Source organism: Pongo pygmaeus, chromosome 18, assembly GCF_028885625.2.
Source record: "Pongo pygmaeus isolate AG05252 chromosome 18, NHGRI_mPonPyg2-v2.0_pri, whole genome shotgun sequence".
NCBI lineage: Eukaryota > Metazoa > Chordata > Mammalia > Primates > Hominidae > Pongo > Pongo pygmaeus.
In genome coordinates this window covers 2,058,736-2,083,809 of record NC_072391.2, presented here as the reverse complement: position 1 = coordinate 2,083,809, position 25,074 = coordinate 2,058,736, and the positions used below count along the sequence as shown (strand labels likewise).

The 25,074-nt window shown below is 57.1% G+C and overlaps 2 protein-coding genes across 6 annotated transcripts; both read left to right on the top strand.

Annotated features, from left to right (window-relative positions):
- Positions 1-356: 356 nt before the first annotated feature.
- Positions 357-9,590, top strand: RPL3L (ribosomal protein L3 like). 3 transcript variants are annotated; one of them, XM_054454731.2, is made up of 10 exons: positions 357-417; positions 898-1,090; positions 2,003-2,171; positions 4,049-4,184; positions 6,818-7,004; positions 7,100-7,260; positions 7,472-7,573; positions 8,312-8,407; positions 8,622-8,741; positions 9,341-9,590. In XM_054454731.2, the coding sequence occupies exons 1-10, from the start codon at positions 415-417 to the stop codon at positions 9,395-9,397; spliced, it is 1,224 nt and encodes a 407-aa protein (XP_054310706.1). In that variant the 5' UTR covers positions 357-414; the 3' UTR covers positions 9,398-9,590. The 3 variants fall into 3 exon arrangements, with proteins under 3 accessions (XP_054310706.1, XP_054310707.1, XP_054310708.1); XM_054454733.2 differs by lacking the exon at positions 357-417 and adding an exon at positions 418-432 and having other exon boundaries at positions 9,341-9,480; XM_054454732.2 differs by lacking the exon at positions 9,341-9,590 and having other exon boundaries at positions 366-417; positions 7,472-7,616; positions 8,622-8,742.
- A 1,322-nt stretch (positions 9,591-10,912) lies between these two features.
- Positions 10,913-16,101, top strand: MSRB1 (methionine sulfoxide reductase B1). Of its 3 annotated transcripts, XM_054454727.2 has the most exons (4): positions 10,913-11,127; positions 12,825-12,973; positions 13,338-13,452; positions 15,114-16,101. In XM_054454727.2, the coding sequence occupies exons 1-4, from the start codon at positions 11,073-11,075 to the stop codon at positions 15,143-15,145; spliced, it is 351 nt and encodes a 116-aa protein (XP_054310702.1). In that variant the 5' UTR covers positions 10,913-11,072; the 3' UTR covers positions 15,146-16,101. The 3 variants fall into 3 exon arrangements, with proteins under 3 accessions (XP_054310702.1, XP_063510959.1, XP_054310703.1); XM_063654889.1 differs by having other exon boundaries at positions 10,917-11,127; positions 13,338-16,101; XM_054454728.1 differs by lacking the exon at positions 15,114-16,101 and having other exon boundaries at positions 10,936-11,127; positions 12,825-12,941; positions 13,338-13,450.
- The last annotated feature ends 8,973 nt before the right edge of the window (positions 16,102-25,074 follow it).

Genomic DNA, 25,074 nt, shown 5'->3' with positions numbered 1-25,074 from the left:
CCCTGCTCCCCACTGTTTATTCAGCTGTCTCCCAGCCCTCAGGACAGGAATCCTCTCTGTCTCCAAGTCAGCAAACTGCTCCAGACCCCTCTTCTTGGCCGCTGCCTGGGAGAAGGCCCCCACCAGGCTACCTTGGCTCCCACCTTGCCTGGCCAGTCCTGTCCTGGAAGGGTAATGACCCAGTCCCAGGGCCATCGAGGAAAGGAGTGCCAGCCCTGGCTCCGGGTGCCCCACTCAGGCTGTCCATCTGATGCCCCCAACACTGCCCCACCCCTGCCTGCTCCTGGCACCGGAGACCCTGCTGACTGTGCCAGGGGCTAATCTGGGAGCTGGCAGCTGTGAGTCTTGGCCCTGCCACTCGACCTCTGGCGGCTAACGGGGAGGCCCCTTCCTGACCTTCAGGGATCGGCCACCATGGTTGGTGGGACCAGGGTGAGGGTGGGCTGGGGTTGGAGCTGGAACTCTGGGGGGATGGGACAGCTGGGTTTCTGGATGCTCCCTCAGAGGGACAGTCTCCCAGCCTGTGAGGGGATGGGAGGCTGGAGGGGGAAACAAGGGGAGGAGGGCTGGGCTCCTGGGTCTAGGAGGGCCCTGGAGATGAACAGATGGCAGCGGCCACCCGCCCCAGGAGCCCTTGGCCGCAGTATGGGTGCGACCCTCCTGGGCCCCAGGCTGAGCCCACAGAGGCAGGAAGCCTGTGGCTACGGAGACCCCATCCCAAAGACGCTGCGCCTTGGCGAACCTTCCTCTCCCCTCCTGTAGGCAGACAGGGGAGGTGCTGAGCACCGGCTTCAGTCTGAGGCCTCTAGTCCATTTCTCCAGCTATGGGTTCTGGGACCATCCAGCTCTACCACCAGGGACACCCCAGGTCTGACCTTCTTCCTTCCTGTCCCCCAGTCCCACCGGAAGTTTTCCGCCCCTCGGCACGGACACCTGGGCTTTCTGCCCCATAAGAGGAGCCGCCGGCACCGGGGCAAGGTGAAGACGTGGCCGCGGGATGACCCCAGCCAGCCCGTCCACCTCACAGCCTTCCTGGGCTACAAGGCGGGCATGACCCACACCCTGCGGGAGGTGCACCGGCCGGGGCTCAGTGAGTCACAGTTGGGACCCTCGGGGGACGGGAGGGCTGAACCTTCCAGATGCTTGGAGCCAGAACTCATGCTCTTGGTCCAGGCGGGGCCACAGTCCCAGGGAGCACCAGGTCCCACCCCGGGAATTGTGGTGGACGCTGAGCACAGGCGGGGCTTCCGGGCGGGTTCTGTCATGGCCCCAGCTCGCGGATGAGGACATTGAGGCACAAAGCAGTGAGGAACCTGGTCCAGGCACCGGGGCGGTAAGCGCAGGAGCTAGGATTCAAAGGCCGGCGCCCCAAGCCCTCGGTTCAAACCACTTGCCAGGACATCTGCACTTTTTGGCCATTTTGGGTCTATTTCATGTACCATTATTTCGTATGTACGCCTATGTGTATAGTTTAGTTTTTGTTGTTTTAATCGTAGATTCACAAGTAGTTGTAAGAAATAATGCAGGCCGGGCGCGGTGGCTCACACCTGTCATCCCAGCACTTTGGGAGGCCGAGGCAGGAGGATCGTTTGAGGCCAGGAGTTGTAGACCAACCTGGGCAGCATCGTGAAACCCCGTCTCTACAAAAAATACAAAAATTAGCTGGGCGTTGTGGCGAGTGCCTGTAGTCCCAGCTACTTGGGAGGCTGAGGTGGGAGGATCACTTGAGCTTGGGAAGTCAAGGCTGCAGTGAGCTATGATTGCACCACTGCATTGCAGCCCAGGCGACAGAGTGAGACCCTGTCTCAAAAACAGAAAAAGAAATCCATTGTAATTATTAGAACAACAAATGCTCATTTGGGCTCAGCCCCACCCTCTGGGGGACGCTGTCCTGGCTGGCCCCACACTCTCCTGGCCTGCCCCTGTGTGGGCGGCTCTCCACTCCCTCCCCGACATGCCTCAGGAGGTCCCCCTTCATGCCCCATCCGTGTGTCTCATCCAGAAATTTCCAAACGGGAGGAGGTGGAGGCGGTGACAATTGTAGAAACGCCGCCCCTAGTGGTGGTGGGCGTGGTGGGCTATGTGGCCACCCCTCGAGGTCTCCGGAGCTTCAAGACCATCTTTGCAGAACACCTCAGTGACGAGTGCCGGCGCCGATTCTACAAGGACTGGTGAGCACCGCCCTTGGCTGGGCTGTCCAAGGGCTGCTGGGACCACAGGAGTTGGGTGCCTGAGGCTCTAGCTCTTGCTGAAATGATAGGTGTGGGTGAGTAGGAAGAGAAGTCTCAACGGTGTGTGGGAGGTAGGAGTGTCTGTGTGTGTGTGTGTTTGTGTGGTTGTCTTCATTTCAATAAAAGATGAGTAGGCTGGCGCGGTGGCTCACGCCTGTAATCCCAGCACTTTGGGAGGCCGAGGTGGGTGGATCACTTGAGGTCAGGAATTTGAGACCAGCCTGGCCAACATGGTGAAACCCCGTCTCTACCAACAAATACAAAAATTAGCTGGAGGTGGTGGTGCGCACCTGTAGTCCAGCTACTCAGGAGGCTGAGGTGGGAGAATCACTTGAACCCGGGAGGCGAAGGTTGCAGTGAGCTGAGATCGTGCCACTGCACTGCAGCCTGGGTGGCAGAGTGAAACCCTGTCTCAATCTAAAAAAAACACAAAAAACAAAAAACATGAGTACTAGAAGACTGGAGATGAAATCAGGATGGAGGAAAAAGAGGAAACAAATATTCTAATCCTCAGGGTTAATTAAAAGGCTAATTTGGGCGGTTTGTGGTGGCTTACGCCTGTAGTAGTCCCAGCACTTTGGGAGGCCGAGGCGGGTGGCTCATTTGAGGTCAGGAGTTTGAGACCAGCCTGGCCAACATGGTGAAAACCCATCTCTACTAAAAATACAAAAAAAAAAAAGAAAAAAAAAAATGAGCCAGGCGTGGCGGCAGGCACCTGTAATCCCAGCTGCTTGGGAGACTGAGGCAGGAGAATTGCTTGAGCCTGGGAGGTGGAGATTGCAGTGAGCTGAGATTGTGCTGCTGCACTCCAGTCTGAGTGACAGAGTGAGACCCTGTCAAAAAACAAACAAACAAACAAAAAACCAAAAGGCTAATTTGTTGGAATGTTAGCATTGGCTCTGAGTTTCCTAGCAGCTATGGTGAAAAGTGAAATAGCCGGCTGAGAAGCTCTTACACATAGAAAGAAAGGTATTCTCGGGTCTCAAATCTTCCCTGGCAGTAAGTCCTGAAAGAGACCTTGGTTTCTTCACCTACAGAATGGGAATAATAGTAATAATAATAATGATAATGTCCACCTCCCAGAACTCAGGTGAGGGTTAGAAACTGTGGCTTCTGGCTGGGCACACTGGTTCATGCCTATAATCCCAGCACTTTGGGAGGCTAAGGCAGGCAGACCGTTTGAGCTCAGGGCTTCGAGACCAGCCTGGGCAACATGACAAAACCCGTCTCTACAAAAAAATACAAAAAATTAGCTGGGCATGGTGGCGCATGCCTGTGGTCTCAGCTACATGGCGGGCTGAGGTGGGGGGATTGCTTGAGCCTGGGAGCTCCAGGCTGCAGTGGGCTGTGTTCGTGCCACTGCACTCCAGCCTGGGAGAGAAAGTGAGACCCTATCTCCAAAAACAAAAAAGAAAGGGTGGCTCCCAAGCCCGAGGTGCCTGGCCACGGCACCCACTGCACCCTTGAGAAGTGGGACCAGCAGTCTGAGCCATGTGGCAGGCGGGGGCGTCTCTAGGTGCCTGGACTGCAGGGCTGGCCAGCCCCCTTCTCTGAGCTTCTGCACCTCTGCACTCGCTCTCAGGCCCCGGGAGACAGGGAGGGTACCCACTTTACAGAGGAGGAAACCAGGGCCTAGAGAGGGAGAGACGGTCTATGTTCAAAGACGGTGGCTGGAACCAGCTCAGAGGCCTCCGGGTGGGGGGCGGTCCCAGCGGTAGGACCCCTGCTTGGTGGGCTGGGGGTGAGGTGGGGGCAGGATAGGTCTGGGGAGCTGCCCCGGTTGGGGGCTTCTGAGCACCCTCCTGTGCGTGGCTCAGGCACAAGAGCAAGAAGAAAGCCTTCAGCAAGGCCTGTAAGAGGTGGCGGGACCCAGACGGCAAAAAGCAGCTGCAGAAAGACTTCGCCGCCATGAAGAAGTACTGCAAGGTCATTCGCGTCATTGTCCACACTCAGGTCAGCCCCCGGCCCTCTGCTGTCGTTCAGTCCCTAGGCCCACGCTCCCTCACCCCAGCTTCCAGGAGCTGTGGCAAATGTCAGCCTAAAAATACCTGAGCCTCGGCACAGGCCCAGAGGAGCGGCTGACCAGCCTCGCTGGCCACGTGCGGCCCCAGGCATGGCTGCTGAAAGGCCTCGGTGCCTTCTTGGGGTGCCAGGGGCATCAGCCACGCCGGCTAGTCAACTAAGACCCTGGCACACCCTGAAGAGCCGGGTCCCCAGCCAAGCGTGCTGTGTGGAGGGCTGGTCACCTCCCTTCGGTTTCCAGCGTAAGTGTGCACAGGAATCCGTGTTTGTACATGGGTCTGGCTTGCTGTAGGCTGACAGCCAGGCAGCACCCTCCAGCTTATTCTGGAACACTCTTTGGCATCTTTGTCCTCAGGGAAGGCTTCCCGAGGTCCTAGAGCAGTGACCCCGACCCTGAGCTTCCCGCAGCCCCCACACTGCCCCCAGCTGCTCACACACTTGCACGCCATGCCAGGGCCAGTCATTGGTGCATGTTCATCTCCCCGGATAGACTCCAGACAGGCAGAGGCCCTAGGCGGGGCCACAGCTGCCACCAAGAGCCTGGTATGCAGGAGGTGCTCTGTAAATACCTGCCCCATACATACCTGCCCCGTACATACCTGCCCCGTACATATCTGCCCTGTACATATCTACCGCATACATACGTACCCCGTACATACCTACCCCATACATACCTGCCCCGTACATACCTGCCCCGTACATACCTGCCCCATACATACGTACCCCGTACATACCTGCCCCGTACATACCTGCCTCATACATACCTGCCCCATACATACCTGCCCCGTACATACCTGCCCCGTACATACCTGCCCCGTACATACCTGCCCCATACATACCTGCCTCATACATACCTGCCCCATACATACCTGCCTCATACATACCTGCCCCGTACATACCTGCCCCATACATACCTGCCTCATACATACCTGCCCCATACATACCTGCCTCATACATACCTGCCCCGTACATACCTGCCCCGTACATACCTGCCCCGTACATACCTGCCTCATACATACCTGCCCCATACATACCTGCTTCATACATACCTAGGGGTCACTATGTGTTCCCTGCTGGCCTCTCTGTCTCCACCTCTACATCGCACAGCCTGTGCTTCACACAGCAACAGTCAGAGACCTTACAAAAAAAAAAAATCAAGCCAGGCATGGTGGATCACGCCTGAAACCCCAGCACTTCGGGAGGCCAAGGCAGTCGGATCACCTGAGGTCAGGAGTTCAAGACCAGCCTGGCCAACATGGCAAAACCCCATCTCTAGTAAAAATAAAAACAAATTAGCTGGGCATGGTGGGCGCCTGTAATCCCAGCTACTTGGGAGACTGAGGCAGGAGAATCACTTGAAACTGGGATGTGGAGGTTGCAGTGAGCCAAGATCGCACCATGGCACTCCAGCCTGGGCGATAGAATCTCAAAAAAAAAAAAAACCCACAAAAAATAAAAAAACAAAAATCAGGCCCGGTGGCTCACACCTGTGATCCTAGCACTGTGGGAGGCCAAGGTGGCAGCCCGGGCAACTTAACGAGACCTCGTCTCTACAAAAAATTTAAAAATTAGCTGGGCATGGTGGTGCATGCCTGTAGTTACAGCTACTTGGAGAGGGGTGCTGAGGCAGGAGGATTGCTTGAGCCCAGGACTTCAAGACCAGCCTTGGCAACATAGGGAGATCCCTTTCTCTACAAAAAATTAAAAAAAGAAAAAGCCAGACGCGGTGGCTCACGCCTGTAATCCCAGCACTTTGGGAGGCCGAGGCAGGCAGATCAGGTCAGGAGATCGAGACCATCCTAGCTAACGCGGTGAAACCCCGTCTCTACTAAAAATACAAAAAATTAGCCAGGCGTAGTGGCACGCGCCTGTAGTCCCAGCTACTCAGGAGGCTGAGGCGGGAGAATGGCATGAACCTGGGAGGCGGAGTTTGCAGTGAGCCAAGATCGTGCCACTGCACTCCAGCCTGGGCGATAGAGAGAGACTCAAAAAATAATAATAATAATTCCGATCAGATCACATCACAGCCTGCACTTGGAAGAAAGTCCGAGCTCCCCACTCCCAGGCATTGCCCCACGCCCCTTGCTCCCCACCGTCTGCCCACACTGGTCTCCTCTCTGTCCCACCAACTTTCTAAGACATCCCCTGCCACCAGGCCTGTGCAAATGCGGGGTCCTGCTGCCCAGAGCCTCTCCAATGTTTGCCTCGTGGCTCCTTCTTGTTAGCAGCGGCACCTCCTCAGAGAAGCCCTCTCTGCCCTGACCACTGTATCTGAAACACCAGCCCCCATAGCCCAGCAGAGCACTCTGTCCTCTCCAGGAGTTACTTGGCTTCCTTCTGTCCCCTAGTGAGATGGTGGCTCCTGAGGTGTGGGACTCGGTCTGCCTCATTCTACACCGGATCCGCAGTGCCTAGCACAACACATGGGTTGCAACCTGATCCTGGGAACACCTGTGAATGAATGCATGCGTGGAAGGCGGCAGGGGTCACTGCTGGCCATGCCATGTTTCAGGTGGGGGTGTGATCCCGTGGGCAGTGGTGTGACCTCCGGCCATGTCCTGCAGATGAAACTGCTGCCCTTCCGGCAGAAGAAGGCCCACATCATGGAGATCCAGCTGAACGGTGGCACGGTGGCCGAGAAGGTGGCCTGGGCCCAGGCCCGGCTGGAGAAGCAGGTGCCCGTGCACAGCGTGTTCAGCCAGAGTGAGGTCATTGATGTCATTGCTGTCACCAAGGGTCGAGGCGTCAAAGGTAGGGCTCAGTGAGGATGGCAGCTCCAGGGCAGGCTGCCTAGAGGCAGTGGGGACCAGCCTGGCCTCTCAGCCACCAGCCCCTCTCACTCACAGGGGTCACAAGCCGCTGGCATACCAAGAAGCTGCCGCGGAAGACCCATAAGGGCCTGCGCAAGGTGGCCTGCATTGGCGCCTGGCACCCCGCCCGCGTGGGCTGCTCCATTGCTCGGGCCGGGCAGAAGGGCTATCACCACCGCACAGAGCTCAACAAGAAGGTGCGTCCTCACCTGGGGTAGGGGGACACCATGTGGTCAGACCCCAGCCCTCAATACTGGCCTCAGTGGGTGAGGTGCATGACCCAGACGCTGCCGGGGACACAAGATGCCCCCACCAGCACTGAGTCTGAGCATGCGGGCGGATGGGCCTGGATGGGCTGCTGGCCTCAGAGGCCACTTCCTGCCCCTGGCATGCACCCCCTTCTGGCAGATCTACCGCATTGGCAGGGGGCCGCACATGGAGGACGGGAAGCTGGTGAAGAACAATGCATCTACCAGCTACGACGTGACTGCCAAGGCCATCACACCGCTGGTGAGGTCGGGAGGGGGCGACTGCCAGGCCCATCACACCGCTGGTGAGGCCGGGAGGGGGCGACTGCCAGGCCCATCACACTGCTGATGAGGGCTGGAGTGGGGTCAGGCTGGCCGAAGGGGCCTGGTATACATGTAGGGGACATGCCCCAGCCTCAGCTGGATGCTTCCTGCCCCAAGGGCTCAAGATTTTTGCCCCACAGCTGGACGCTGCCCTGCCAGGCACACTGGACAGAAGACCTTGACAGATGGGCAGTGATGTGGGACCCTTGCCTCAGTTGTCCAAAACATTTGGATGCAGTCACAAGCAAGAAATCCCTGCTGCGTCCCACATCCTCCGAGCCTCCTCTGGAGGCAGCTTCCACTCCAGCTGCTATCATGTGGGTGTGGAGTGCGGCAGCTCCTACTGTGGCCTGGGAGTCAGGCCACCTGGGCTCAAACCGCATCTCCAGGACTTAGGAGCTGTGGAGCCTGGAGCAAGTGACTCCACTCCTCTGATCCTCAGTCTCCCCCAACAAAAATGCAGACTGTTAAGTGAGATAATGCATGAAAAGGACTTAGCTTGCGACTCAGATGCTGCCCTCAGTAGGGGTGGCGTGATAGTCACCCCTACACCTGGGGGCTGGGCATGGGGCTCCTGCCTATCACTGCCCCCTGTGGGGGTTCTCCTAGGGCCCCCAGCCACCCGCTAACTCAGAAGCCCTTTCCGGGCCTGGTCCCTGACCTGTGTCCTCTGCAGGGCGGCTTCCCCCACTACGGGGAAGTGAACAACGACTTCGTCATGCTGAAGGGTTGTATCGCTGGTACCAAGAAGCGGGTCATTACGCTGAGAAAGGTTGGCAGTGCTGGGTGGGCTGGGGAGTGGGTGCCCGAGGGCTGCCAGCCTGTCCTGCCCTGCGGCCTGCTACGAGGGGGATGGAGTGGTGGGAGCAGAGGGGAGGGCTCTGGTAGGAACTAGGTGAGCAAGACCTTCCTGGTGGGGCTTGGAGGTCACAGCAGGGTGTGGGGGATCCCCACCCTTGATGTCTACTTTACCATGGATTCCACAGTCCCTCCTGGTGCACCACAGCCGCCAAGCCGTGGAGAATATTGAGCTCAAGTTCATTGACACCACCTCTAAGTTCGGTCATGGCCGCTTCCAGACAGCCCAAGAGAAGAGGGCCTTCATGGTGAGCTCACCGCCCCCATCCTTGTTCTTCTCTGGGGCTCCGGCTCCACATCCAGCCTGCCCGAGTAGGGAGCTGGAGCTGGCAGAGACTCCCCTGAGCTCACCTGCAGGAGAGACTCTTTTTTTTTTTTTTTTGAGACGGAGTCTCGCTCTGTCACCCAGGCCGGAGTGTAGTGCCGTGATCTTGGCTCACTGCCACCTCCGCCTCCCGGGTTCAAGCGATTCTCCTGACTCAGCCTCCCGAGTCGTTGGGACTACAGGCACATGCCACCACGCCAGGCTAATTTTCTGTATTTTTAGTAGAGATGGGGTTTCATTGTATTAGCCAGGATGGTCTCTATCTCTTGACCTCATGATCCGACCTCCTCGGCCTCCCAAAGTGCTGGGATTACAGGCGTGAGCCACCGTGCCCGGCCTGCAGGAGAGACTCTTAAGGGTCTATCCTGGGCACTGATTCTTTAGAAGAGAAGGTGGGGGAGGAAGCAGCCTTGCGGGGGCAGCAGGGCCGGCCCTGAGTGATCTAGAGCCTGGCTGGGGGAGGGCATGTTTCTGGCCAGACTCTTGTGACTAAGGCTCCTCCTGCACCACCCCCTCAATCAGGGCCCCCAAAAGAAGCATCTGGAGAAGGAAAAGCCGGAGACCTCGGGAGACTTGTAGGCTGCATGGAGTGGATGAGCCCTGAAGCGCACCGCACTGTCTGCCCCAATGTCTAATAAAGGCCGGAGGCGATTCTTCCTGCCATGTCTCAGAGCGTTGTGTAACCGCCCAAGGGGTTCACCTTGCCTGCTGCCTAGACAAAGCCGATTCATTAAGACAGGGGAATTGCAATAGAGAAAAAGTAATTCACGCAGAGCCGGCTGTGCGGAAGACCGGAGTTTTATGTTTTATTATTACTCAAATCGATCTCTTTGAGCATTTGCGGAGCAGAGGTTTCTTTTTTTTTTTTTTTTTTTGAGAGAGTCTTGATCTTGTCGCCCGGGCTGCTGGAGTGCCGGGGAGAAGAGTTTTTAAGGATAACTTGGCGGGTGGGGGGAGCCAGTGAGCCAGGAGTGCTGATTGATCAGGGATGAAATCACAGGGAGTAGAAGCTGTCTTCTTGCGCTGAGTCAGTTCCTGAGTGGTGGCCACAAGATCAGATGAGCCAGTTTATCGATCTGGGTGGTGCCAGCAGATCCATCAAGTGCAAGGTCGGCAAAATATCTCAAGCGCTGATCTTAGGAGCAGTTTAGGGAGGGTCAGAATCTTGTAGCCTCCAGATGTATGACTCCTAAACCATAATTTCTAACATTGTGGCTAATGTTAGTCCTAAAAATGCAATCTAGTCCCCAGGCAAGAAGGAGGTCTGCTTTGGGAAAGGGGTGTTACTGTCTTTGTTTTAAACTATAAACTGTCTGGGCGCAGTGGCTCACGCCTGTAATCCCGGCACTTTGGGAGGCCAAGATGGGCAGATCACCTGAGGTAGGGAGTTCAAGACCAGCCTGGCCAACGTGGAGAAACCTCGTCTCTACTAAAAATACAAAATTAGCCGGGCGTGGTGGCGCATGATTGTAATCTCATCTACTCGGGAGACTGAGGCAGGAGAATTGCTTGAACCAGCGAGTTGGAGGTTGCAGTGAGCTGAGATCGCGCTACTGCACTCCAGCCTGGAGACAGAGTAAGACTCCGTCTCAAAAAAAAGAAAGAAAAAAACAAAAAACTATAAACTGAGTTTCTCCCAAAGTTATTTCAACCCACCACCAGGGATGAACAAGGACAGCTTGGAGGTTAGAAGCAAGATAGAGTCGGTTGAGTTAGATCTCTTTCACTGTTTCAGTCATAATTTTGCAAAGGCGGTTTCACCTGGGCGCCGAAAGGCTGCATGATCTCCGGCGGCTCCGGGCTTAGCACCAGGGACTGGACTGGGGGGACACGACCCTACGGGTTCGCGCCGCCGCCTACCTGGCCAGGCCCCACGGTCGCCCCTAGGCACCAGGGCGAGCGGGGCGGCAGGGGCGGGGCCTTGGGGAAGCGGCCCAGGGGTGGTCCCTGGGAGTTTCCATGGGCGGGGCCTGCTGGGGAGATGCGATTGGACTGGCACGGGGGGCGGGGCCTGGGGGAAGTGGCCCAGGAGTAGTCCCTGGGAGTCATCGTGGGCGGGGCCAGCTGGGAAGATCGTATTGGACCAGCCCTCAGGAGGGGCGGGGCCTCCCGGAGGCGGAAGCCGGGATTCGCACTCCGGGGAGCGATTGGTCCTCGGGAGGGGTGGGGAGGCGGACGCGGGTCCCGGCGGTCGTCGGGTCGGCAACCTTTGGTCAGTTGGCAGCGGCAAGCGCGCTGCGGTCCCGGTGGCGCCATGTCCTTCTGCAGCTTCTTCGGGGGCGAGGTTTTCCAGAATCACTTTGAGCCCGGTTGGTCCTGCGGCCTCTCGCTGGGAGGGCAGCGCGGCAGGGGGCGCGCATTAGAGGGGGCGCCGCCATCCTCCGGGGGTGATGTCTCTGCCAAGCCGGGAATGGGGGCGAGTGTGGCTGCCGGGGAGAAGCGAACAGGGGTCAAAAGAACTGCGGAGGAGTGGGGAGCCTGGGGGCGAGGAGAGTGGGGTACCCGAGGAGAGGGGGCCTTGGGGCTCACCGTCCTGGAGGAGGCAGGCCTCGAGTGTGAACGTGCCGTTTCAGGTGGGGGTTTAAGGGATCGGGATACGTGGGGGTGGTACCCCTTCCCTGACCCCTACACTCCAAAGTGATGGCGCTGGGGGAATTCGGGTTAGGGTCGGGGCTTCGGAGAGGCCAGGTTCTTGTCCAGGGCCAGCTCCTGTGGCCGGGGCGCCCCTTCGCGGGTAATCCTCCAGGTATTACCCTGGCCCTTCCCATTCCCCCGAGTCCGGGATCTCTGGGAGGAGTCCGGCAAGCATAGAATGTCCCTTTCAGATCCTAATGTGCCGGCCCAGGTGCCTCCCCACCTGCCCAGGGACTCCACATTGGGGAACCAGGAGTGCCACTAGGCACCTGCCAACAGCCAGTGAAGTTTGACCAGGCAGACAGGATGGGGTGGTTTGGGGCATGGCCAGCCCTCCACACTGGCCCTGATGAGTCCCGTTCTGGGCTGGGCTCGCCTGGTAGTGGACTAATTTGGTAAAAACACATCCACAGGCAAGTCTGACTGCACTGGTCTTCCTTGGGCGGATCTGCTGGGTGGCACCCCTGTAGGGGGCTGGGCTGTGACACAGGACCATCCCGGCAAAGCCTCCCCCAACAAGACTCTGGCTGTGGACCCCAGTTGTCCTCAGGCTGCTCTGCCAAGCCAGAAACTCCACTTCCACGGCAGCTGCTGGCTCCTCTTTGCTTTTTTCTCCAGTTCCTGGAAAAGGCTGGGTAGCTTACAGTCTCCAGGGGAGGCTGTCCCCAGGTGATGGGTGAGAGGTGACTCAGCACCCCTGGAGGTTCCTGTTTTCAGTCCTTAAAACAGTTCTGCAAGTCAGTTTTGCAACTTTCCCACCCCCTCCACTCCCAAGTGATCCTTTGTGGGTAGGCTGAAATCTGTTGTCCCCAGCCCTCTTTCTTCCTGGGCTCCTGTGTGGCCTGGAGGCCTTTTCTCTGGGACTGTTCTCTTCCTGCCTGGAGAGCAGGGCAGTGCCTGGGTGTCCAGCTTAGGGCCTTACTGGGCAGCAGGGAGGGCCACTTGAGAAGGGAGAGGGACCAGGTGGTTGGGCCACATCAGGGCCCCTGCCCTGTATGTCCCTGGGGGAACTAGGGGGGCGAGGGGGAGCTCCGTGTCCTCATCGGACTGCCCAGGTTCCTTCACGCTGCACACGCTGTAGCTGGGTGTCTTTACATCACCAAGCAAAGATGGAAATGTTAGGAGGTGCCCCATCACGGGGCTGTGAGAAGAATCAAGGAGATAATTGTGAAAGGTGACTCCCCTGGTCTCTGGCACATCTACTAAACGTGAGCTCAGCACAGCGCCTCCCGTGGCAGGTGCATGGGGAAGGAGCACAGCCCGCCCTCGGAATGGGGGCAGCGCTGTCTTTGCCTGGGTCTGTGGATTTGGGAGCTTGACCCCAGAAAGGCAGGAGCTGACGACGCCACATTTGCCTCTCCTTCCACCACAGGCGTTTACGTGTGTGCCAAGTGTGGCTATGAGCTGTTCTCCAGCCGCTCGAAGTACGCACACTCGTCTCCATGGCCGGCGTTCACCGAGACCATTCATGCCGACAGCGTGGCCAAGCGTCCAGAGCACAATCGAGCCGAAGCCTTGAAAGTGAGAGGCCAAAGGGGTGTGGGAGGGACGGGGGCGGCCAGGGAGAGCAGAGAGCCAGTCCCACCTTCCTCCCTCTGCTTGCCGCACAGCTCCAGGGGCTTAGAGGCGTCTATTCCAGGCCTATTGCCTCTGCCAGGGAGCTGCCACCCCAGGCTATCCGGAGAGCCTAGCCTTCTGGTGCAAATGTGGGAAACAGGACAGGTTTCCTGTACGGGCTCCAGGACAAAGGTCAACCTCTTATGTCGGCGGTCAGCTTGGGAAATGGGCGTGCGGGAAGAAACACCATCTGCCGGCCCCAGTAAGGGTCTTCACTGCGGCTGTTTCGTGGCCAGAAGCTCACCCAGCTGCCTTGTGATCTTTCCAGGTGTCCTGTGGCAAGTGTGGCAACGGGTTGGGCCACGAGTTCCTGAACGACGGCCCCAAGCCGGGGCAGTCCCGATTCTGAATATTCAGCAGCTCGCTGAAGTTTGTCCCTAAAGGTGAGCTTGCTTTGCACAGCTGGGGCCAGGCCTGTTGGTCTTTGAGCCCAGGCTGGGGGGCCCAGTGTTTATGCTTGTCCACTTACCATGACAAGGTATGGGGCCACCAAGTCACGCTGCCTGGGAACTGTCCAGGATCCCCCTGAAAGGTGGCTGCAGCACAGGGGCAAAGGAGCTGGTGTTCCGCTTCCTCGCTCGGTTGATCATGACTGTCCCAAACAGGGGCTCTGGAGTGAGAATGTGGCAAATGGTTTTCCTCAGAGGCCTGGCCTTTCCCCGAGGCTAGAGTCAGGGGTGGGGCAGGCAGAGCCTGAGGCCCCAGTCTGTGCGGCTGTGTCTCCCACTGGCTGGGACTGTGGCCTTGCTTCTCAGCCGCTCAGAGACTGCCTCCTCCTCTGCAGAGTGGCCGTGGTAGCAGGGCTGGTGAGGACAGCTGCGTGTCATGTGCACCTGGGCCTGGCACACAATAATAGTTTGATGAATCCTCATCCATTTTTTTTTTTTTCTGAAATGGAGTCTTCCTCTGTCGTGTAGGCTGGAGTGCAGTGGCGTGATCTCAGCTCACTGCAACCTCTGCCTCCTGGTTCAAGCGATTCTCCTGTCTCGGCCTCCTGAGTAGCTGGGATTACAGGCATGCATCACCACGCCCAGCTAATTTTTGTATTTTTAGTAGATACGGGGTTTCACCATGTTGGCCAGGCTGGTCTTAAACTCCTGACCTCAGGTGATCTGCTCACCTTGGCCTCTCAAAGGGCGGGGATTATAGGCGTGAGCCACCACGCCCGGCCCACACCTGGTTAATTTTTAATTTTTTTTTTTTTTTTGGTGACAGAGTCTTGTTCTGTCACCCCAGGCTGGAGTGCAATGGCCGATCTCAGCTCAATGTAGCCTCTGCCTCCTGGGTTCAAGTGATTCTCCTGCCTCAGCCTCTCGAGTACCTGGGATTTCAGGCTCCCACTACCACGCCTGGATAATTTTTGTTGTTTTAGTAGAGATGAGGTTTCACCATGTTAGCCAGGCTGGTCTGGAACTCCTGACCTGAGGTGATCTGCCTGTCTCAGCCTCCCAAAGTGCTGGGATTATAGGCATGAGCTACCGTACCCGGCCAATTTTTAAAATTTTTATAGAGATGGAGGTCTCACTATGTTGCCCAGGCTGGTCTTGAACTTCTCTGGGCCTTGGCCTCCCAAGGTGCTGGGATTACAGGCTTGAGCCACTGTGCCTGGCCTGAAATGGGGTTGTTAACAACACACGCTCACGGCCATCACCGTGCTGTGGGGTTGAGCGAGCAGCCTGTCGGGGCCTGGTGCGTGGTAAACCTGCGATATTTTCGTCCTTTTGTTGTTATTTGTCCTCCGTGTGAGTGGAGGGAGAAGAGATTCTGGGTTCTCCTGTGGATCTCAGAACAAAATGGGGTACACGGACTCCCCTGAGTCGGGCATCTGGTCTTTTCAGCTCCCCTGTGGCCTGCAGGCCAGGGCAGAGTGTGAAAGCGCAGGGAACGGGGTCTGAAGCTCTGCCTTGCAGTGACTTGCTTTCCGCCCCTCCTTGCTTTCCGCCCCCACCCTGGCTTTCCACCCCACCCCCGGCCCCCGGCTTTCCGCCCCCGCTTGCTTTCTGCCCCCGCTTGCTTGCTTTCCACCCCCTCTCCTTTCTTTCAGGCAAAGAAACTTCTGCCTCCCAGGGTCACTAGGCAGGCAGCCCACACCCACCTCAGACGGCCACCACACCGAGGCCACACATTGGCCATTCCACCTTGGAGTTGGAACGCTGGGTGTTGAGACAGGAAGGCAGGGCGCAGTGGTTGAAACATCAGGACGCTCCCAAGGCTCCAGCTCCGAACAAGACCTTCTCGTTTCTTGGAAAAGACACTCATTTGCTGATGGTTCATGCCTTCTGCTGGGACAGGCCTGGGCTGTGCAGCCACACTGTCGGCTGGCTTAGCCCCCTGCTTACTCTAGGTGCCTCCAGGAGGTGAGCCCTGGGTGCAGCTGGTCTCTGAATGACCTTACACCCTCACCTTCTTTTCCTGGTCCTGTGTCTGGACTCTCCCCTGTGAGGCCCAATTCCAAGACAGACTCTCGTCCTCACCGAAGCTTAGACGCACATCTCTGGTCCTGTGTCTGGACTCTCCCCTGTGAGGCCCAATTCCAAGACAGACTCTCGTCCTCACCGAAGCTTAGACGCACATCTCCCAGGCTGCTTAGGAGACAGAATGGAAACAGAGGCCGCCCCTGCCAGCCGCCCTGGCCCTGGTCACTGCATGATCCGCTCTGGTCAAACCCTTCCAGGCCAGCCAGGGTGGGGATGGTCTGTGACCTGCTGGGAAGGCAGGCTGATGGGGCAGACCCTCGGCCTCTCGTCCACGAGGGGAGAAACCTAAACCCTGTTTCACAATCTGTGCGGAAGTAGCTTGCCTCACTCCTGCTTAGGAAAGCGGCTGTTGCTCCATAACGCTAACCACAGGGCTGAGGCCTGCAGTTCACACTTGCAGGGAGGCCCTTCCCAAGGTGTGGTGACTGTGCCTTACTGTACATGCTCGGAGGCCTGGCCATATAGGAGGGTGGGTGATGCTGAAATCACCCCCTATCTTAAGTAATTACTTTCTGGAGTAATCAGGTGGAAATCCATAAACAAATGAAACATTCAGATGTACTGTCTTTTTTTTTTTTTGAGATGGGGTGGGGTCTTGCTCTGACATCCAGGCTGGAGTACAGTGGTGCAGCATGGCTCACTGCAGCATTGACCGCGCAGGTTCAAGCGATTCTCCCACCTTAGCCTCCCAAGTAGCTGGGACCACAGGTGGGCACCACCATGCTGGATAATTTTTACATTTTTTGTAGAGATGGGGTCTCACTATGTTGCTGAGGCTGGTCTTGAACTCCTGGACTCAAATGATCCTCCCACGTTGGCCTCCCAAGACGCTAGGATTACACGTGGAAACCACCTTGCCCTGGCCCTGCTGTCTTTATTAACATCAGAGATGCCAGGACATGAGTGTCAGGCTTTTATATAGTTAAAAAAGGCAGGCATGGTGGCTCATGCCTGTAATCCTAGCACTTTGGGAGGCCGAGGCAGGAGGATCACCTGAGGTCAGGGGTTCAAGACCAGCCTGACCAACACGAGGAAACCCCATCTCTACTAAAAAAATATGAAAATTAGCCGGGAGTGGTGGCGCACACCTGTAATCCTGGCTACTTGGGAGGCTGAGGTGGGAGAATCGCTTGAACCCAGGAGGCAGAGGTTGCAGTGACATGAGGTCCTGCCACTGCATTCCAGCCTGGGCAACAGAGACTGTGCCTCCAAAAAAAAAAACCAACCCCCCAAAAAACTTTTTTTGCAAATATTTACTGAGTATCCTTTTCCTTTCAGTAAATATTTGCAAAAAAAAAAAATATGGCTGGGGATGCAGCTGTGAACAAGATAGGTGAGGCCCTGCGCTCAAGGTCTCACAGCATAGCTGGGGAGACTTGGTAGTGAGGTAGTGTCAGAAGATGATAGGGCTGGGAGCAACCGCAGCAGAGTAATGATGCTAGGATGTGTGGAGGAAACTCCAGGGGTCAGGGAGGGGGACTCAGGAGGGTTTAGCTCAGCAGTGATGAGCACAGCATGTGCACAGGCTCAGCACACGTGGAGCCTGCCCCAGGCCCTGGAGGGCACGGAACAAGGCTCCATAAGAAATGCACCATTTTCCCAATTTATACCCACAGAAATCCGGGGAGCATGTGGGAGTGGATTTTAAGGGTGGATGTTTCACCCTGCAGAACCCACAGCTGGCATCGCCCCAAAAGTAGTGGCCAGGAGTGCCCCAAAGGGCACAGGATGGCCCCAAAGCATGGCAAGACAGGGCCAGTTGGGATCTGAAGTAATGGAACGCTGAACACCAGGGTGAGCAGTCCAGAGCATTTATTAGGGGAACTTACAGAAGGCCGCAGCGTATCCTTGCAACAGAAGCGAGAGAGAAGGGGTGCCCTGCCTCGATATCTCTGCAGCAAGGGGACACGGTGTGGAGTGGATATGGAAGTTTAAGGGATTTGGCTCAGGGTTGGGCCAGTTTCTTTCAGTGTTTTAGTCAACAACCTAGATTTTTTTTTTTTTTTTTTTTGAGACGGAGTCTTGCTCTGTCATTTAGGCTGGAGTGCATTGGTGAGATCTCGGCTCACTGCAGCCTCCGTCTCGCGCCTCCCGGGTTCAAGCAATTCTTGTGCCTCAGCCTCTTGAGTAGCTGGGATTACAGGTGCTTGCCAGTATGCCTGGCTAATTTTTGTATTTTTAGTAGAGATAGGGTTTCGCCATGTTGGCCAGGCTGGTCTCGAACACTGCACGCAGCCTAGAATTTTTTTAATTTAATTTTTAAAAAATTAGAGATAGGGCCTTACCATCTCTTACCAAGACAGGGTCTTACCAAGACCCAGGCTGGTCTTGAATTCCTAGGCTCAAACAATCCTCTTGCCTCAGCCCCCCAAAGTGCTGGGATTACAGGCTTGAGCCACATGCCTGGCTGCACTTTGTGATTCTTGGTCAGGACACAGAAAGAAAGCAGGGGAGGCCGGGTGTGGTGGCTCATGCCCGTCATCCCAGCACTTTGGGAGGCTGAGGCGGGCGGATCACCTGAGGTCGGGAGTTCAAGACCAGCCTGGCCAACACGGTGAAACCCTATCTCTACTAAAAATACAAAAATTAGCTGGGTGTGTGGCGCATGCCTGTAATCTCAGCTACTTGGGAGGCTGAGGGATGAGAATCACTTGAATCCGGGAGGTGGAGGTTGCAGTGAGCTGAGATTACACCACTGCACTCCAGCCTGGGCGACAAAGCGAGACTCTGTCTCAAAAAAAAAAAAAAAAAAAGTAGGGGGAACCAGGAGACCCTACAGTAGGGATAATGGGGAAAGGAACAAAAAATTGGGTCAGGTTGCATTTATTGATACGGGTCCACTAAGCAGAGGTTCTGGACCTCATGTTACCACTGCTGGGGTTTGACTGGTTGGTTGGTGAGCTACAACACAGACCAAAAGGGGACCTACACAAAGTGAGGCTGAAATGCCAGGCCTGCCTCTGTGCGCGGCAGAGGATGGGACTCAAAGGCTTGGGGAGGTTGGAGTGTCAGAGTGCATTTATCTTTTGAGACCTACTCACCCACCCCGGGAGAGGAGAGAGGACACACCTCTTACCACCCCCACAAGAAATAAATTTGTGAGGGGAACGCTCCTCCTTCAAGAGCTCTGCGATGGATTTCTCCAGCAGATCTGGAATTACAGTGGCAACTTCAGTCCCTGGGTTGGGAAAGCTACGTGCAGGGGAATAAGTGGATCCCAGGGGGCAGGGGCCAGGTGGCAGGGCTCAAAGTCTCAAAACAAGGTGAGCGTGGCTGCAGCAGTGCACAGCAGAGGTCAACCAGCAATCACAATAGTCTGACTCACAGAGACCCACAGCGTTGACTTGTGGATCATGGTGTTCCCACAAGTGAAAAAGACAGAAGCTGACTGAACTCTTTTTTTTTTTTTTTTTCTGGAGACAGATTCTCACCCTGTCACCCAGGCTGGAGTGCAGGGGCACGATCTTCGCTCACTGCAACCTCCGCCTCCCGGGTTCAAGCAATTCTCCTGCCTCAGCCTCTGGAGTAGCTGGGACTACAGGAATGTGCCACCACGCCCGGGTAATTTTTGTAGTTTCAGTAGAGACGGGGTTTCGCCAAGTTGGCCAGGCTGGTCTTGAACTCCTGACCTCAGGTGATCCTCCTGCCTCGGCCTCCCAAAGTGCAGGGATTACATGAGCCACCGCGCCAGGCTGACTGAATCTTACTTAATCTGTGTAAGCAGAAGAGTTCTAGGTCAAGTGAACAAAAGTCTAAGACAAATAAAAAACCCAGAGTCAGGCTGGGCACGGTGGCTCACGCCTGTAATCTCAGCACTTTGGGAGGCCGGGGAAGGAGGATCACTTGAGCCCAGGAGCTCCAGACCAGCCTAGGCAACATACTGAGACCCCCACCCCCACCATCTCTACAAAAAATACAAAAATTAACTAGGCATGGTGGCACACACCTGTAGTTCCAGCTACTCAGGAGGCTGAGGCAGAAGAAATGCTTGAGCCCAGGAGGCTGAGGCTGCAGTGAGCCTTGATCATGCCACTGCAGTCCAGCCTGGGTGACAGAGTGAGACCCTGTCTCAAAAAAAAAACCCTCCAGCCGGACGTGGTGGCTTACGCCTGTAATCCCAGCACTTTGGGAGGCCGAGGCGGGAGGATCACCTGAAGTTAGGAGTTCTAGACCAGCCTGGCCAAAACGGTGAAACCCCGTCTCTACTAAAAATACAAAAATTAGCCGGGCGTGGTGGCTGGCGCCTGTAATCCCAGCTACTCAGGAGGCTGAGGCAAGAGAATTGCTTGAACCTGGGAGGCGGAGGTTGCAGTGAGCTGAGGTTGCGCCATCGCACTCCAGCCTGGGCAACAAGAGCGAGACTCCGTCAAAAACAAAAACAAAAACAACAACAACAAAACAGCCAGGCGCAGTGGTTCACGCCTGTAATCCCAGCACTCTGGAAGGCCGAAGCAGGTGGATCATGAGGTCAGGAGATCGAGACCATCCTGGCTGACACGGTGAAAGCCTATCTCTACTAAAAATACAAAAAATTAGCTGGGCATGGTGGCGGGCGCCTGTAGTCCCAGTTACTCCGGAGGCTGAGGCAGGAGAATGGCGTGAACCTGGGAGGCGCAGCTTGTAGTGAGCGGAGATCGCGCCACTGCACTCCAGCCTGGGCGACAGAGCGCGACTCCCTCTCAAAAAAAAAAAAAAAACAAACAACCAAACAAACAAAAAAACCCATCTCCCGAGAAAAACCCAGAACCACGGCCCTCAGTGAATTCCCAGACTGGAGCCAGGTCACAGACCCAAAACCTCCATTCACACCCACACCGCTGAATGGAGGGGGGCCAGGGTGCCTTGAGGAAGGACCCCCCAAATTTATCCTGTTCGTCTTTTCCCAGCCTTCTCCAAAGGGATCTGTATGGCTGTGCACTGGGGAAAGGAGATCGTGAGACCTTCTGGGGCCTCCTGGATGCTGGCTCTGAACCCATGCTAACTCTGGAGTCAAACGTCACTGGGTGAGAGTAGGGGCTTATGAAGGCCCAGTGACCGAGGGAGCGTTGGCTCGGGTCTGATCCCAGTGGGCCTCTCCCGTGGTCATCCTCGGTTCCGGGTGTACAATTGGAAGAGGCACCCTCAATGGAAGGCAGTGTCCCCCCACAGGAGGGATAGTGCAGACCAGGGAGGGGCCAGCTGTGCTGCTAGCCCCTTCAGCCTGCTCACCCCTCACGGAGCTGACTCTGTCACCTGCCGGCCCCTCCCCAGCCCGGTCTAGCAGTCCCTGCTCTGATGTGGAGTCAGCGGCCGTTGCAGAGGCTGCTGGCTCCCTTGCTGGCCTCGGACTCCTTGTGTGACCCTGATTTTGGGCGGGACATTCAACCTTCCTCGCTTTGTGCCTCCCTTAGTGGCACCCAGCCTGTCTCCCTGTTGGATGAGGGCACAGGAGAGCCACCCGGGGCGGGCAGGGGATGCTACAGATGAATGGGTGTTGTGTGCATTGCCCTGTGGGTCAGAGGCCTGACTCCTGGCACTGCTGGCCAGTGGGCTCTCGGTCTAGAGGTGGGGATGCGTGGGGCGGGTGTTGGGAAGAGTCAGCGTTGATGAAAGCACCAAGGGCCCCTCCGGGAGGACCGTACCCAGAAGGGGCTTCCTGCTGCTTGCCCCTCACCCACCATGTGCTGTGGCAGCCTCCTGTTCTAGCAAATGTCTCCATCTCTGCCCTGCTGGGGGCCAGAACTGAGGCTAGCTGCCAGAATCTCCCTGGAGCTGCAGAGAGCAGGGGGGTGTCTCTCAACCCCTGATTCCAGCTCCCACCCATGCCCTGACTTTTTTACACCTGGACCCCAGTGTGTCCAACTCTGGCCACCGGCTAAAGTGGAGCCCGCTCTGGGGCTGCCCTGGACACCCAGTGTCTTCATTGGCTCTCGGGCACTGTCCTAGCCCAGCCTGTGGCCTGCCCACCCCCTAGTCCAGCAGGTGAGAGCAGGCCCGCTGCAGCGACTGACCCCAGTGCAGCAGGTACTCTCCTTAGCCTCATTTTTCTGGGGAGACAAGAGGGACTCAGAGAACGCGGTGATTAGTCTGAGGCCACACAGCTGGGAGAAGCCCTATGTCCTCTGCCGCCAGGGACCTGAGCCACTCCAGGCCACATGTGGCCGGCTGCCAGTGGCCTCTGATCAGGGTCCTTGTCCTGCCATGCCGAGTCATTTGGTGATGGCGGGTCTGGCAGGGGGTGCACAGGGTTCCCAATACTGTTCTAGGCAGCCAGTTCAGGTCCTCTATGCCCACACCTGTCCCTTTCTGCTTCTCCCTGCAGGAGGAGCAGTGGCTCTGGGAAGGGCTCTGTGGGCAGGTCCTGTGGAAGGTGGCTCTGCTTTGGCAGGGAGGGAGCTGCTGAGTGGGCAGCAGACTTCCCAGGCACAGGGCCAGGCAGGGGCCTGGGCTGTGCTGCCTTCTCTGAGCACTCCCAGCTCTGCACCTGGGGCCAATGTTTCCCCGAGAGTGGACTCAGGCCCAAGAGCAGACTGGCCTTCGCCTGCAAACTGGGCCCCTGTGTGCAGGGCTGTGTCCCCAGGGCTGTCTACCAGGCTCAGGCCGGTAGCTGGGTGGCTGGAGGCCTGCTGGCACCTGGGGATCTCAGCCACAGCAGTCAGGGGTGGTGATCCTGGTGGGGGCTGGGGAGTAGTGCCTCCTGCCTGCATCCCAGGGCCCCAGGCTCATCTGAACATCCACGTTAAGGTGGAGGGCCGGACGCAGTGGCTCACGCCTGTAATCCCAGCACTTTGGGAGGCCGAGGCAGGTAGATCACCTGAGGTCATGAGTTCTACACCAGCCTGACCAACATGGAGAAACCCCAACTCTACTAAAATACAGAATTACCCGGATTACCCGGGTGTGGTGACGCATGCCTGTAATCCCAGCTGAAGGGGAGTCCTGCCCCTCCACACCTGTGGGTATTTCTAGTCGGGTGGGACGAGAGACTGAGAAAAGAAATAAGACACAGAGACAAAGTATAGAGAAACAACAGTGGGCCCAGGGGACCGGCGCTCAGCATACCAAGGACCTGCACCGGCACCGGTCTCTGAGTTCCCTCAGTTTTTATTGATTATTATTTTCATTATTTCAGTAAAAAGGAATGTAGTAGGAGAGCAGGGTGATAATAAGGAGAAGGTCAGCAAAAAACATGTGAGCAAAAGAATCTATGTCATAATTAGGTTCAAGGGGAGGTACTATGACTGGACGTACACATAAGCCAGATTTATGTTTCTCTCCACCCAAACATCTCAGCGGAGTAAAGAATAACAAGGCATTACTGCAAACATGTCTCACCTCCCGCCACAGGGCAGCTTTTCTCCTATCTCAGAGTTGAACAAATGTACAATCGGGTTTTACACCGAGACATTCAGTTCCCACGGGTAGGCAGGAGACAGTGGCCTTCCTCTATCTCAACTGCAAGAGGCTTTCCTCTTTGACTAATCCACCTGAGCACAGACCCTTTACAGGTGTCGGGCTGGGGGACGGTCAGGTCTTTCTCATCCCACGAGGCCACATTTCAGACTATCACATGGGGAGAAACCTTGGACAATACCCCGCTTTCAAGGGCAGAGGTCCCTGCGGCTTTCCACAGTGCATTGTGCCCCTGGTTTATTGAGACTAGAGAATGGCGACGACTTTTACCAAGTATACTGCTTGTAAACATTTTGTTAACAAGGCACGTCCTGCACAGCTCTAGATCCCTTAAACCTTGATTTCATACAACACATGTTTTTGTGAGCTCCAGATTGGATCAAAGTGGTTGGGTCAAAGTGGCTGGGGCAAAGCTACAAATTAACATCTCAGCAAAGCAATTATTTAAAGTACAGGTCTTTTTCAAAATGGAGTCTCTTATGTCTTACCTTTCTACATAGACACAGTAACAGTCTGATCTCCCTTTCTTTTCCCTACACCAGCTACTCGGGAGGCTGAGGCAGGAGAATCGCTTGAACCTGGGAGGCTGAGGCTCAGGGAGGTTGTGGCGAGCCGAGATCACACCATTGTACTCCAGCCTGGGCAACAAGAGCAAATCTCCGTCTCAGGAAAAAAAAAAAAAAAAAAGGTGTGGTAGGGAGGTGGGGGTGGGAGGGGGCAACTGGGCTCAGGAGGTGGGGGGGTCGGCAAGCAGACTGCTTGGGTGGAGAGACGGGCGAACCCCAGGACCCCAAGACCCCCTCACATTGAAAGCCCAGGGAGGGATGGCTGCGGGCAGGGTCTGTATGCCAGGTCACTGGAGGAGAGGGTGGTGTTTCCAGCAATGGAGCGTCTGGTGTGGAATGAGTCACCTTACCCTCCCGCTCCTGCTGGGTGACACCCCATCCTCAGGGCTGCCCCCGCGTCTTCCTTGAGGAACAGAAGACTCTGAGGGGGCAGCACCTTCCTCCCCAGGGCACGGCCTTGCCCCTCAAGGGTTGGGTTCAGGGGCAGCGGGCAGGCCTGGGCACGGCTGGGTGGTCACCTCAGGCGAGGGACGGGGAATAAAAAGGAGCTCTGTCTGAGACACCGTGATCCCTGGCCGGGGCCCAGGCCTGGCTCAGAACAGCCCCCAGGAAGCGTCTGTGGCCCGTATGGGGGAACAGACCATACTTTGGACTCTTGCTCAACCACCGCTTTCCGCTCTCTCAGTGGCAGGTGCCGCGCAGAGCCTGGCCCTGGTGGGGCTGTAGCCCCTGGTGGGGGTGGGGGCCGTGGGCAGCTCCCGGGAGCCGCCTACCCGCGGACGGGCCGGCAGGTGGGAGGGGGCGTCCGGAAAGGTCGGCGAAGGCACCGCTGCCACGTGCAAGCCCGGGCCCTCGAGGCGGCCTCCCGGGCCCGGGCGCGGGACCGTGTGCAGGACTGACCAGCAGGGGGCGCGCTCGCTCCGTGCTGCCAGGCCGGGTGGTCTGAGTGCGCAGGCGCGGGGGCGTGCCGGCGCTGCAGTTCCCCGGGTGGCCGCGCGGGGCGCAGCGCAGGCAGCGAGCGGTCCGCGCAGAGAAGCCGCCTCGGCCACGCCCGCCCTTGGGCCGGTGCTGGGGACCCAGGCCGAGGCCTCTGGTCGTCTGAGGGTACCAGGGGCAGCTGCAGGGGGTTTGCTGGCCTTCACGAAATGACCACTACAGGGAGTGCAGTCGCAGCCACGGGCGCCCTTTCCAGGGTCACCGGAGGACAGAACCTGGGGCGGGGGTGGCGCGGTCGGTGGGAACGGCAGGCGTGGTTGGGGGCGCGGGTGGAGGCAGGACGCCCCCAGCCCCTTCTTCAGGGCAGCTGCGTGGGACCCAGGGTGCCCGGACCTGGCCCGCCCTCAGGGCTAGATCCTAGGGTTCCACCTCCCAGGCCTCTTTCCTCCGCCCACCTCTCCCCGCTGCAACCCAGACAGCTCGTAGCTGTCTTCCCCCAACCAGAGTCCTCTCTGCAAAATAATAACCAGACTAGGTCCCTCCCTCAAAGGTTCCCACAGTCCTTGCCTGCTCTGACCTAGGCTGACCCCACCTCTCCAGCTTGATGTCCTACTCCGTAAATGAGATCGGTGTT

Excerpts from the sequence above, each read along its gene's own strand:
- RPL3L (XM_054454731.2), top strand. Across the intron at positions 1,091-2,002 it reads GGTGCACCGGCCGGGGCTCA|AAATTTCCAAACGGGAGGAG; the intron begins GTGAGTCACAGT and ends TGTCTCATCCAG. Across the intron at positions 8,742-9,340 it reads AAGAGAAGAGGGCCTTCATG|GGCCCCCAAAAGAAGCATCT; the intron begins GTGAGCTCACCG and ends CCCCTCAATCAG.
- MSRB1 (XM_054454728.1), top strand. The coding sequence starts at position 11,073 with ATGTCCTTCTGCAGCTTCTTCGGGGGCGAGGTTTTCCAGAATCACTTT. Across the intron at positions 11,128-12,824 it reads CCAGAATCACTTTGAGCCCG|GCGTTTACGTGTGTGCCAAG; the intron begins GTTGGTCCTGCG and ends CTTCCACCACAG. Across the intron at positions 12,942-13,337 it reads TGCCGACAGCGTGGCCAAGC|GTGTCCTGTGGCAAGTGTGG; the intron begins GTCCAGAGCACA and ends TGATCTTTCCAG.